The 13,335-nt window shown below is 45.1% G+C and overlaps 1 protein-coding gene across 1 annotated transcript in view; it reads right to left on the reverse strand.

Annotated features, from left to right (window-relative positions):
- Positions 1-13,335, reverse strand: part of LIAS (lipoic acid synthetase) — a 487,597-nt gene that overhangs the window by 391,408 nt on the left and 82,854 nt on the right. The window contains exon 2 of the mRNA XM_069631781.1: positions 6,564-6,733. Within this exon, the coding sequence (XP_069487882.1) occupies positions 6,564-6,733 (170 nt within the window). The remainder of the gene's footprint in view (positions 1-6,563; positions 6,734-13,335) is intronic.

Raw genomic sequence — 13,335 nt, forward strand, 5'->3', positions numbered from 1 at the left:
TGTGGTTTCACTGGTCAGTCGTCAAGTAGGGAGTTCCGAGAATTTTTGGAAGTCTTTGATTTGGTTGATGTTTGGAGGAATTCTCATTGGAGAGATAGGGAATTTTCGTTTTACTCTGCGGTACATGACTCGTACTCGAGGCTTGACTACATCCTTATGTCAGACAGATTGGCAGAGACGGTTTTGGATGTGACGATAGGGGAAAGGCACCTCTCAGATCATTCAATTGTGACTGCAAGGTTGTCAGATGTTGCTGAGCGGGAAGGTATTTATAGATGGAGGATGAAACCTTTTGTGCTGAAAAATGAGGCTGCTTTGGTAGCGTTGAAATTGTTTATCACCACTTATTTTCAAGAAAACTGCGGGTCGGCAGATAACATGATAGTGTGGGATTCCTTTAAAGCTTCTGTTAGGGGAGAGTTGATGAATTGGACTGCTAGGGTTCGAAGGGTTGAAGGAGCTATATTGAAGGAATTGGAAGAGGAACTTGGGAAATTGCAGAGATGCTATGCATTGACAAATGATGTGAAGTTGAGGACTAGAATGGCGGTGATAAAAGAAAAGTTACAAAGTGAGTTGAATTTGCAGACGGAAAAAGGTTTATATTACGTGAAACAAAAATATTGGGAAGGGGGAGATTGTGGAGGGAAAGTTTTAGCTAATAAACTGAGGACTTATTCTGAGAGGGTATACATCCAGAAGATTGTGAATGATTGTGGTAAAGTCATGGTCAAAAGGGATGAGATTGGGGATTGCTTTTGCTTGTTTTATGCAGATTTGTATAGGGAAGATATGGACCCACAGATGGAGGAGTTGGATGACTTTTTTGGAAAAATTGTTCTCCCTGTTTCAGATGAAGGCAGGAAGCTATTGGATGGTCCAATTGACAATGCAGAGGTTTCTTTGGCAATTGGGGAACTCGCAAAAGGGGAAGTCGCCGGGAGTGGATGGTCTGACAGTACAATTTTATCAGGAGTTTGAGGAAGTGTTGTTGCCTATTTTGTGTGATCTGTATAATTGTATGCTGAAGGAAGGGAGGTTATGTGGGACAATGAAGGAGGCTATAATTACGGTGATTCCGAAGCCAGGGAAAGATGCTACTAAATGCTGTAATTATAGACCTATTTCATTGCTTAATGTCGATATGACGATTTTCACTAGAAATCTGACCGCTCGGTTTAACAAATATATGGGGGAATTGATTGAACGTTCTCAGACAGGATATCGATATGGGTGTGATAATATTAGAACTTTGTTGGAGGTTTTGGATTTACCGGAGTCTGAGGTCAAAGATGTTTTACTTATTTTTTTAGATGCCGAAAAAGCATTTGATAAGGTGAATTGGAGGTTCTTAAATTATACATTGTCAAAATTGGGGTTTGGGCCTTTGTTTATCAGGGCGGTTCAGTCTTTGCAAAGTGGGATAACAGCTAAGGTATGGGTGAATGGTGGTTTTTCGGGACAGTTGCAGTTGTTTAGGGGCACCCGGCAAGGTTGTCCTTTGTCCCCCCTGTTATTTAATTTGGTGTTGGAGCCTTCACTGGCGTATATTCGACAGCATGTGGGGATCAGAGGTTTGTGTGTGGGGGACAGAGAAGTTAAAGTGTTGGCTTATGCTGCCGATTTGGTGGTTCTATTGGGTAATCCTGCTGAGGGAGGTGTCTTATTGAAGAGTATTTTTGAAGAGGTAGGTAAATTGTCAGGTTATCAGATTAATTGGGGGAAGACGGTGGTGTTTCCTGTAAGGTATTCTCCATTGCAGGAACAGCTATTGGGTTGGGATTGTAAATGGGAGAATGTGAGCGTCAAATACCTGGGTATACACCTTATTCGTGATGTAGGTAAATTGGTTAGTTATAATGTAGATAAGATTGTAGAGACTCTTCGTAGAGATATTAGGAAATGGGAGCGGTTTACGTTGACTGTTTGGGCTAAAGTTAATGCAATCAAAATGATTCTATTGCCGAAGGTCCTGTATATTATCCAGTCATTGCCTTTGCTTTTCACCAGGAAGGTGTTGCGGCGGTTGGATAGGTTATTTCAAGATTTTCTTTGGGGAGTAGGGAAAAAGGCCATTCCGTGTTATATTATGATTGGTAGTATTAAGGAAGGGGTTTTTGGTTATCCGGTCCTGAAGAATTACTGTGATGGTTTTCTCTTAAAAAAAGTGTCTAGCTATTTTGTTGGTGATTTGCTCCAGGCGCCTTGGTGGGTGCAGATTGAAAAGCAGAAGCTACTGCCTTTCGATATTACATGTTTGTATTCATTTGGAAAGTTGCCTGGGAGATTGAGGTCACTGAAAACAATTTTGGTGACAAAGGCAGCACTGACATCGCTGATAGTGGGAAATGACCAGGGGTTATTTGTCTACAAAGGGGCCTCTCTTTGGCTCAACCCAGGTCTCCAGATCAATAATAGACCTTTAAATTGGAGATCCTGGATTAGTAGGGGCATTTTGAAGGTTGGAGATGTTTGGGGGGGGACTGGAATAGTCTCATTTGAGAGACTGGTGGAAAAGTTTGGGTTGCAAAATAGAGAGTTAAGGAGATATGATATATTGGTGGACTTGGTATCGGAAAGGGTTCGAATGGTGGAAGCGCCGATGTTGCAGGAGCCTGAGGTTCTTAACCTATTGGTCTGTGGACTGCGTAAAGTGTCTGATATTTTGAAATTTATAAAGTTAGATGTACAGTGGACTGATTCGTGGGATAAATTGAGGTTGGCATGGACAGAGGAACTGGGTAGAGAATTGACCTCAGTTGAATGGGAAAGGGTTTGGAAGGTCCCGATTAGGGCTAAAGTAGATATGCAACTGAGATACATTCATCAGAGGATTTTGGGTAGAATCTATTGGACTCCGTCTCGTATGTGTGCTCTGGGTATGATTGATAGTGATAGTTGTTGGGGTTGTGGGAAGGAGAAGGGTACGTTAATCCATATGTTATGGAGCTGCGAGAGAGTTAAGACCTTTTGGTCTGATGTGGTTGATAGGATTGATCAGGTCTGGGACATTAATTATCCAAGGAACTCATCCGCAATTATTTTGCAATTATTGACCGCTAGTTATAAAATTGATTGGGTAACATCGAGTTGGATCGTTAAGGTCTTGTTGGTGGCTACAAAGCAGATATTGAAAGTTTGGAAGACAAGGAAGAAACCTTTGGTAGAGGACTGGATTTTTGATGTGCAAGTTCTTTCTGCCTACGAAAAGACTATGTTCTGTAGATTGCACAAAGAAACAGGTTATGATGAACAATGGGGGAATTTTAATGATCTTTATGGGTGAAGGATGTTTGGCTTGATGGAGTCTGTGGAGGTTGTGTCTAGTCTCGAGAATTATATTGTGGGGGTGTGTGTTTGTGTTTTGTTCTGTGTTGTTTTTATGGTTGTGAATGTGGGGTTGTTATATGTGAATAGGCTTTAACGGATATGTGATTGTTTCTTTGATCAAAGCTCTTAATGAAATGTATTTGACAGTGCATTACTGATCGATCTGCTGTTTATACATATGTAATGTTTTCTTTGTTGTCGAAAAAATGGAAATAAAGTTAAAAAAACAAAAGAAAACAAAGGACAACATAAATTAGGCTCTAAAAACATGTTACAACTTAGTCACATGGACCTGAGAAGGTGGTTTGCAAATAACTCAATAGCTTCTCATGGCAATTGGTTGAATCTTAAAAACAGGTGATCAACTTCCTAGCCTGAACATTAAAAACACATGAAAGAAAGCATTCCTTGCTAAAGTGCAGGTTCATTCACAGCAAACATGCTCTCCCAGTTCTTCAAAAATTCTATAGCCATTGATATCTGTTTGTACCTTACATAAAAAGCATGGATAACTATTTTATTACTTTGCATAGGTAACTTGTAAAATTACTAAACCCAGTGTAGAATCAGAGCTCACTTATCACCTTCATAGTTTTCCAGTAACATAACGATACCTTAATAACAATTTAGGAAGAAAAGCATTGTTATTTGACCAGATGAACACTGAAAGAGTTAATTGAAGTTTACACGTTAAGGGTCGCAATCAAGTCGCTAGGGATAGGATGCCTCGCTGTAGAAGGGAGACCCCCCCAATGTTTGCAATGCAACACTAAAGGGAATAAAAAGTAGTGGCTTATACTACTCCAGCATAGCATGTGCACTCACAGGATTATGCCTTATCTTCTTTAAGAGTGGTAAAACGGCGCTACTGCCAAAGTTAAATGAAAAATGCAATATGCCAGCACAAAATAGCAGAATTATGGGTTGCTCATACATTTCATATATATCACAACAAACGATTTATTTTTCAATCAAATCTTTTTATTAAGGAATTTCAGCCACAGAGATAGTTCCATACTTTAGCCACAATAAGAGCTTAATATCGTAGATACAGAAGCAGTTGTCAGCCAGCTAACGAAAGAAAAATATACAACAGTAGATGGAAGCATCACAATCTTGTCTCTCATTTGTGCATTACCACTCAGATCGAGCGATTTAGAAACAGTAACCACCAAGAAACTTGAATTCAAAAATTCACATACCCCATCAATAAGCTTTTAATTGCTATTGATGTCCCACTCAATCAGGACACCAAGATTCAGCAAAAGCTGGACATGGTGCTGGACGTTAAGAGATAAAGGATATCTAGGGCATTATCACGAAGTTACTATTCCAACCCATTCACATAAATATGAAACAGTAAAGGGGCCATCACATAGACCTGAAGGAGCCCCGATTTATTTCAACCAACTCAGTGCTGTGAGGAACCTGAGGGCATACACACTTCTTTTCCCCCCGGTATCCTCCTCTCGGTGGCCAGAGAAAGGCCATCACTCTTGAATCCGGACCCTGGGGGTGGATATGTGAGGGAGGATCACCTCTGTGGAGGAGACTTGGGAGTGGGAAAGAGGGCATTCTTAGGTGAGAAATGTATCCCCCTCAACCGCCATTTCCTTTTCATAATGAACCCCTCTATCCATCAATCCTTTGTAGGCTATTTTTCTCTCTCTCTCTCTCTCTCTCTCTCTCTCTCTCTCTCTCTCTCTCTCTCTCTCTCTCTCTCTCTCTCTCTCTCTCTCTCTCTCTCTCTCTCTCTCTCTCTCTCTCTCTCTCTCTCTCTCTCTCTCTCTCTCTCTCTCTCTCTCTCTCTCTCTCTCTCTCTCTCTCTCTCTCTCTCTCTCTCTCTCTCTCTCTCTCTCTCTCTCTCTCTCTCTCTCTCTCTCTCTCTCTCTCTCTCTCTCTCTCTCTCTCTCTCTCTCTCTCTCCTCTCTCTCTCTCTCTCTCTCTCTCTCTCTCTCTCTCTCTCTCTCTCTCTTCTCTCCCCCCCCCCCCCCCCCCCCCCCCCCCCCCTCATGCCTTTTATTATATAAAGGTTATATATTCATAAAAATATAGTGTGTTGACATTCTCTTATTGGGTATTTGTGAAGTATACTGGACCTGCTAACCACCATTTTCACCTCCTGAGAGATCATACTAGGCTGCTCTGCTATGGTACCACATGGAGAGCCCGGTAAAGCTTGAGGGAATCCCTGTTGCAAAAGTTAAGGAAGAAATACCTAAAACCCTTGACCACAGGGTTTAAGGAAAATCTCCCAAACAATGTGGATTAGAATGTCTGAGATCCTAAACCTGTCCACACCAATTCCATGCACACAGCTGCCCTTCCCAAGCTCTGGACAGAGCCTGTAATGAGGTATGATCGTATATGGCTATTCTTACCTCTGAACAGGAGAAAGATAGGAAAGCAAAGGCAGTAGCTCGTAGAGATAGGGCTTAGACAACAGGGTGGCCATTTTATTTCAATATAGTAGCGATAAAAGGAATCCTTGTGGTAAAATTTAACGTTCACAGTATTGCACCAGTAAAATATATAAAAATATAGAAATGCTGCTGACAGCCTTTCGGGAACCCTTGGTCCAAATAGTGAAAAGTGCATATTAGGGAAATAGGGACATGCCCCCCCCCCCTATAAAAATATCTATAAGGGAAGTAGCAGGGCTCCGCAAAAGGTGGAAATGCATGTCAGGGTTCCCCTGTACTTGTAGCCTTAGTGACAAACTAGTACTTGTCCCAAGAACTGAGTTGCAGGTGAAGTTGAAAAGGCAGCTCAATTGTGAAAAGTGTGACGACAAATCTAAAGAGCCAGCAGATATGATGGGGGGTCTCAAAAGAACGAGGCTTAAAAGCACCAAAAGGAAAGTCTTTCTATGAACATGTGTAATTCACTCAAGATAAAAAGTGTTTTTTAAGGAATGGTAGGTAAAATGGCACAATTTAGGAAGGAAGGAAGTAGATGAAAGGTTAGAAGTCCTAAACTGTTTTTTTTTCCAAAGGAAGAAATTAACTTCCACTTTATAAATTTAATCTTCCCATTTTCAGACAGGACTAGGCCAGGTCATCATATGAAGGGATGAACACGGATGCAAAAACCTTATGCGCAATGTTCAAATGTGATAATTGTGGACAGGACTTTCATTGATAATGAAAACTATAAATGGACAGATTGGAATTTGCTTTAATATTTTCTGAGAAATAACTCCCAGAATGAGTGTGGTAACGAATTTTGATTACCTCTCTCCTTTCTGGCGTTTCAAATGTCCTTTATACTCATTCCATGTGCTTTTGTCAGATAATGATCCAGATATGAAGTCTTGCAGATCAGGTCCATTTTGCATCATCTCTTTCTTGTCATCTGCAGATGAACTATACCCTCTGTTGTGACTCCGGATAATATTTACAGCCTAGATTTTTTTTTTTTTAAAAGAAACAAATATGTGGTACAGGTATAGTTACTAATATGCCAAGGTCATTTGTACACATTACACATGAGCCACATTTTTCCCAACATTCACATTTTGTATTGGTCAACAATCGTTGGTTGTTTTACAGAAAACATAAAAGTATGAACAGTCCAAAACCAAGATATTTTCAATTGAAAACTTCTCGAATGAGGCTTCAGACAATGAAAATGAAGCTCAATTTGTCTGCGCAGACTAAAGGAGCAAAAACAAAGAAACAGAACATAGTTCTAGATGGTTACTGGGCCAGAATATTATCTTCTTTAGGTCTCCTCTGGTGTTTTTCCCTCCACCTTCCTTCCTGAGCCTCTGTTATGCCATCACCTGGAGTATCATGAGAAGGTATAAGAGGCAGCAATGGGAAAGGAAAAGGCATAGGGTCGAAGATTGAGTACAAAAATGCCATGATCTCTCTGTGGCCACAGAGTACTAGCCATACATTTTGACAAGCTTGCTTGAGTAGTACCCATGGTATAGGAAACCAATTGTGTGTATTATTGTGTATTGCTGGGCGACAGGACAAATGGCAATGGGTTATAACTGTTGCATTACGAAAACAGTCATGGACAGTTTATACTGACAAAGCTAATTTCAAGCTTTACTGTCAGATCATGGCATGGTTTATACTTTGGAGAGCTGCAGTCAATCATGAAAAGAGGACTTTAAATTCTATCTTTTGTTAACCACCGTCATGAGCACTTTGTGCTTTACAAATATACAATTTACCATGCACTTTTCCAAAAGCCTTCTGGGAGAGCCCCATCCTCAACTCCACCCACCAATAAAGTGGCCTTTGAATTATATCAGGTTTTGAGCAACGCTATTGTCTAAATGTACTTCAAAGTGCACCATTTGCCACTAATTGCCCAAATTAAACACTTGTGGGAGATCTCCCAAATGTCCACAGTAAACGGTCTTAAAATGCCTATTTGGTTTTGAGAAATGTTACTGGCTTAATTCGTTTTGTTACAGTTACATTTCATTATAAATAGCGCCTCTCTGCATGGTATGTCCATATCATATTGTGGAAAGCCTAAGAGTGCAGGGGACAGAACGTTTCATAGAACTAGCAAGTTACTTACTTACATTTTAAGGAAAGAGTAAAGAGTAAAGACACTCCTGCCGGAACCACAGTTTAATATAACCACTTGTCACACTCAAAAACATTGGAATCGCTGAAAGACACAGTTTGGCAAACATCTGAAGTGTCAATTATAATCAGTGCGCTTTTATTGTGTCTGTTAGCATACTGGGACGGGTAGCACAGGAGTGGCAGTAGCATAGTGGGAGAGGCGTAATTGGGACAGAGAAGCAGGAGGAGGATGTGGTGACAGGCAGGGATGGTGCCAGGCGGAAGATCCACAGAGACCTGCACGAACCCTGACAACAAAGGTTGCTGAGTTAAGCGGGTCAGAGGAGTGAGATGTGCGGGGTGGGAGAGGGGCGGGAGGGGGACCAGGTATGGAGGCCAAGTGCCCCATTTAGTGGAGGCAAAGGGAGAAAAGTTTGGGGAATGCAAAGTGACAGCTAGCAGGCAAGAGGGATGTGCATTGGCAGAGAAAGGGGGCAGAGCCTACATTCAGGCAGAACAAAATAAGAGAGTCAGTGGGTAGGATTCACTGGGTGGGGATCGGTAGGCGGTGAGTTTGAGAGCAGCGGTTCATATTAAACACATACATCCCATAACATTACATGAAGAACTTGATAATGTAACAGACACATAGCAATATATCCCTTAAATAGAAATGCTACAGGTTGCAATGTGCATGGTTGCAGAATGGTGCATGGCTATCTAAGTCATTTGTTACTGCTGCATGCATGTGTAGCAGAATAGCGCTGCGAATAGCACTGCAACCTCGTGGGAGGCTTTTTAGTGCGGTGGTTAAGTATGAAACAGGGGTTGTATCATCAAGAGCATGGAAAAAATGCATCACAGATCAAACATTGCATTTTTCTGGGAGCGTGTCTGGCTGCATGCAATTTGGGCACTTTGTTTAAGGAGTTACAGAGTTGCACAGTCCACAGAGCATCTCAGTGAAGGCACCTGGCAGTCCCCCACCTCCGGGGTCTTGGTCCAGGGAAGCAAAAGAAACCGAAAAACAGCAAAACCCCTGGTCTCTCACTTCGTCAACTTCGTTTTATCTGCCGGATCAGATCTAGTACAATTTCTTCTAAGTGGCGGCTCCAAGACCTCCAAGTGAACTCCCAAGAAATCAGCCTCGCCCCTTCATTGAGAGACGGGGACGCCAGATTTAATTTCTTAAATTTCCTGTGACCGCAAAAGGGAAGTCTGTCCACAAACCCATTCATCTTCTGGGATTCACTCAGTTCTCCCCCTCGGAGCTCCGGTGCATTGGCAGGGGCGGCTTCGCCCAACAGTTCTTGTGTCCCCCTCTGTATACCATCTTCTGTTACGAGGCAGAATTTCTATCCCTCATATTCGAAGGAAGGAGAAAAGAGGAATCCACACCTATAACAAACTCCTTTAGCATTGAGCCACTTTTTTAGGGGCCCGCAAAGCCTCCTTCTTGTCAGGGTGAAAGCTGAGAGATCCTGATAAACAGTTATTTGTGAATTCCCCCACTCTATCGGGCCCCTCAACCTTTCCAAGTCCAAAATCTTTGACTTATCAGAGAAGTAGTGGAATCTTGGCAGAATTTACTTTGGCCCTCTGGAGCTCCCTCCCGCTCAATGGGCTCTGTCCATGGTAGGTTCACTGGTGTTTCCTTCATTGAAGAACTTACTGACCACTGCATTAATGCCTTTTTTAATGTCGCTCTGGGTTGCACCTTTGCACTCCGGGAAGCCAAAAAATCTCCCATTATTGTAGTGTTATCAATTTTCAAAATCATCAATCTTAAGGGAGCACTTTTCCTCTCTCCTCTCCAAGTCTCATATCGATTTAGGTTTCCAAAAGGTCCACAGACGTTCAGTTGGCCTCAAGGTCTTGTATGCAGTCATCCATGCTATCTATTTTTATTGTCCAGACCATCCAGCCGCTTGTCAATGTCAGCCCTAAGCCCCTGATTTCGTCAAGTAGAGTAGAGCCGCCATGTATTTACTCACTGACTGGGTCTCGTCTGCGTCGGCTGCTGATGTGTTTGGCATGATTGTCTGTGCCGGGGAGGAGCTCTAGTCGTGCCAGAATTTTTGGAGCGAGGCTGCCCAACTCATGGATAGTCGCAGGGAGGCTGAAATTCCTGGGCTTCAGGCTGGCGTCTAGTGATCCCTGCCGAATAGCTGGGGGGACCAGGTCCCCTCCTGCGTTTCTCACAGCTGTACTCGGCCAATGGGACCTCCTATTTGTTTGGCCGCCTTACTGGCCCCCTGGATTGCAAGAAGGTTCTGATAAGGAGCGTCAGGTCCGATGGTTGCAGACACTGCCGTGTGAAGAGAGGGCTCCGAGAAGGAGCTAACAGGGGAGGGCAGCTAATTATGTGAACTATAGCAGAACGGTTGCACCAAAGGTGGCAGGCCCACCCTCGCTGTCTCCACAGGGGATCGCTCACGTGGCAGGGGGTCATAGGCTGCAGAGAGGTGGCCAGCCGTCCCCTCCTATAACCGGGCAATTTCAACAGGATGTCGTATGGTGGGAGCAACAGACTCACTACACAGTCCAGAGCCCACGAGGCACCTTGGCTAGTCACGAAAGACTGGGTGATCCTGTTATGGGAAGGCCCCTCAAGTTGCAGGCATGCTGGGCAGCCAGGTGGCGATGCAAAGGTTTTATCAAAGTAACTGGGGCACACATACAAAAAAGGTGGTTCCGCCAGGGGCGGGGTACCTGCTTCGCCTGTTGTCTTCACCAGAGGCTGGAGTGAGATCCGGCTGTTCCCTGTTAGATCCTCGTGGACTGAGGGGTGGGCCTCTGTTCTGTTATCTATGGCCGGTATCTGCAGCTGCCCTCATATGATCATTACTCACTCCCACCCACGTGGGCGAGGGATGGCAGGGAGACTGAATGTGCAACGCAGCACTGTTGGCCCACCGGGCCGGGTCAGAATTGGGTGGACCCTGCCTGGGCAGAGCGTCTCTGGATGGCGTATCAGGGTGAAGAGCAGGCCGCTGTTGAGTTTCTCATGGACCAGATTGGACCGGAGTGGGCTCGGACTGTGTTTGGGGGGACTTAGTGGTTGGAGCCCAGAATGGTGGAGTAACTGCTTCCACAGATGGTTCGGTAGGGTGGGTGGACCCTATGCAGGCCTTGTCTCGGGATCCTGGGCCCTCTCTGTGCTCCCGGGGTGGGGCCACAAGTTACACTGGGTTGCCCGGCTTGATTGTGCTTTCCTGGGGATGGGGGGGGGGGGGGGGACTCCCCCGGGAGTGCCCCTATCTCCAAGAATAGATCACCCACCGGGGGTTGGCTCTGGTGCTCCACCCCAGCTAGGGCCTCTGATGTGCGCGGAGGTAGGCGGAGGGTCCCCCGGCGGCTAACGGTGTTCGGAGGATTGGGCCACCAGGCACCACACCCAAGTGTCCCCCGTATCACGGCACCCACCTCACCTTAGGTGCGTGTGCGCGGGAAACGTGCTGTTGATGCCACGCTCTGGGCCACTGGCCTCTCTGCTGCAGTAAGGGCTGGGGGAGGGGGCGACGCCGGACTCGCTCCTCACGCCAGTTATGTGGATCCCGGAGTGCGGGTTCACCCGCCTCTGTCACGCCCGCCAAGTGCTCCGGGGTGAGGGGCGTTGGGTAGTCCGACACACATCTACCTTTGGGGGTGTGGAAACTGGCTCGCTTTGTCTCCATTACAGTGGCATTGCCCAGACCCCTCTGCCTCACGTAAGTTTCACCTGGAGCATCCGGGCGGCTCGCAGTTATTATGAGATCCGCCTCCTCCTCAGAGCGCTGTATCTCTGTTGTTTTGTTGGCTACAGCACCCGTTCCTTTACCCCCACAGTGAGCCGGGCCTCAGCTTAGTCAGGGGGGGTGGGTCGGTTCCGCTTTCAGGAGGGGACTCAACTACCTTTTTAGCCTGGGTGGAGGGGACCGACGCAGATGTGCTAGCACATCTCTACGCCCACCCAGTGGCCAATCCCGCCTCCATTCAAAAAAAAAAAATACATTTCTATTTTTGATTACCTCAATGTCAGTGCTTTGCCCTGAGTTGTTGGGAGGGATTGTATGATTTTTTTTTTTTAAACAATTGTATTAATTTTATTACAACAAACAACAACCAAACAAACGTGCAGTACATATTTCCCTTTCCCTCCCTCCCTCCCGAGCCTACGCCACCTTGTGATTTGCTTCTTCTTGCGGCGGGGTTTCGTCTCCTATGTTCTCTACTGAGTCCTGGTCGCTCGGCCAGTTTTGGGTGGGCCCAAACAGAGTGGCTATTAGGTGTTTCCAGGCTATCAAGGTTTCTGCCTCTTCATCCCCTCTCCCATTATTGGCTTCCTGCCATACCACAGTTTCGGCTTCCGCCCATTTCTGAAGGTCATTCCACCATACTTCTATCCTCGGTCTATGGCATGCCTTCCACCCCCTTGCAATTCTACGTTTCGCAAGTATATATGCCAAATTCTTTAGTTTACTGACATGTTTAAGCTTTCGTGTTTTGGGAAACCCCCCCTAACAGGCACGCCCACCCTGTTCCGATATGTAGCGTGATCTCTTTATCCTCCAGTCTGTGGGCTATTTCACCCCAAAACTTCTCAATTTCTCGGCACGCCCAGAACATATGCGTCATTCCGGCAATTTCCTTGCCGCATTTGGGGCAAATTTGTCGTCCTGCATTCTTAAACTTAGCTATTCTCTGGGGAGTCGTGTAAGCCCTGTGAGTTATATACAATTGTATTTGCTGTAATCTTGCATTTCTTGACACTGTTTTGTGATACCCCTGGGCCCGCTCCCACATCCCATCGCTCATAGGGTCACCCACTTCTTCCTTCCAGTCTTGTCTCAGTTGTGCCACCTCCTTCCCCACTTTAGACATCACCAACTCATATATCCTGGATATCTCATGCCCTCCCTCTGCTATATCATACATCATTTCTATGGCGGCGTCCAGGTGTTCCTGCATTAGTATTTCGGACCATGTTTCTTGGATGCGCCGCACTATCCTATGATATGTCATATATTGCCCCGTGTGCAACCCCGTTTCCTCGACCAACACCCCAAATTCTTTTATACTCCCTTCCTGCCACATGTCTCCCACCGTTGCTATCCCTACCGGTTCCCAGTGTTTCCTAATCATTTTCATTGACTGGTCTGCTTTTCCAGTCAATGCAACAAGTGGCACTTGTGGGGAGCATGGGACTGGGTTCTCCATTATCTGGCAGGCCCTATGCCATATTTTCCATCCTAATACCATCATCTCTGGGCGCTCTTTGATATCTGTTATGGGCAGCCATAGAATTTTATTCAGGAAGAAAGGGGCACATTCTTGTCTGAACAACCTGGATTCTGAAGTTGGGTCCTCTGATAGCCATTTTGCTACATACTGCAACTGACTCGCTAAATAATAAACCTCGTAGTTCCGCAGATTTATACCCCCTTTATCATATGAGTATTGTAATTTCCAGAGGGCTATCCTGTTCCTCATT

This window comes from Ambystoma mexicanum, chromosome 6q, assembly GCF_040938575.1.
Source record: "Ambystoma mexicanum isolate Mex_15411 chromosome 6q, UKY_AmexF1_1, whole genome shotgun sequence".
Taxonomy (NCBI): domain Eukaryota; kingdom Metazoa; phylum Chordata; class Amphibia; order Caudata; family Ambystomatidae; genus Ambystoma; species Ambystoma mexicanum.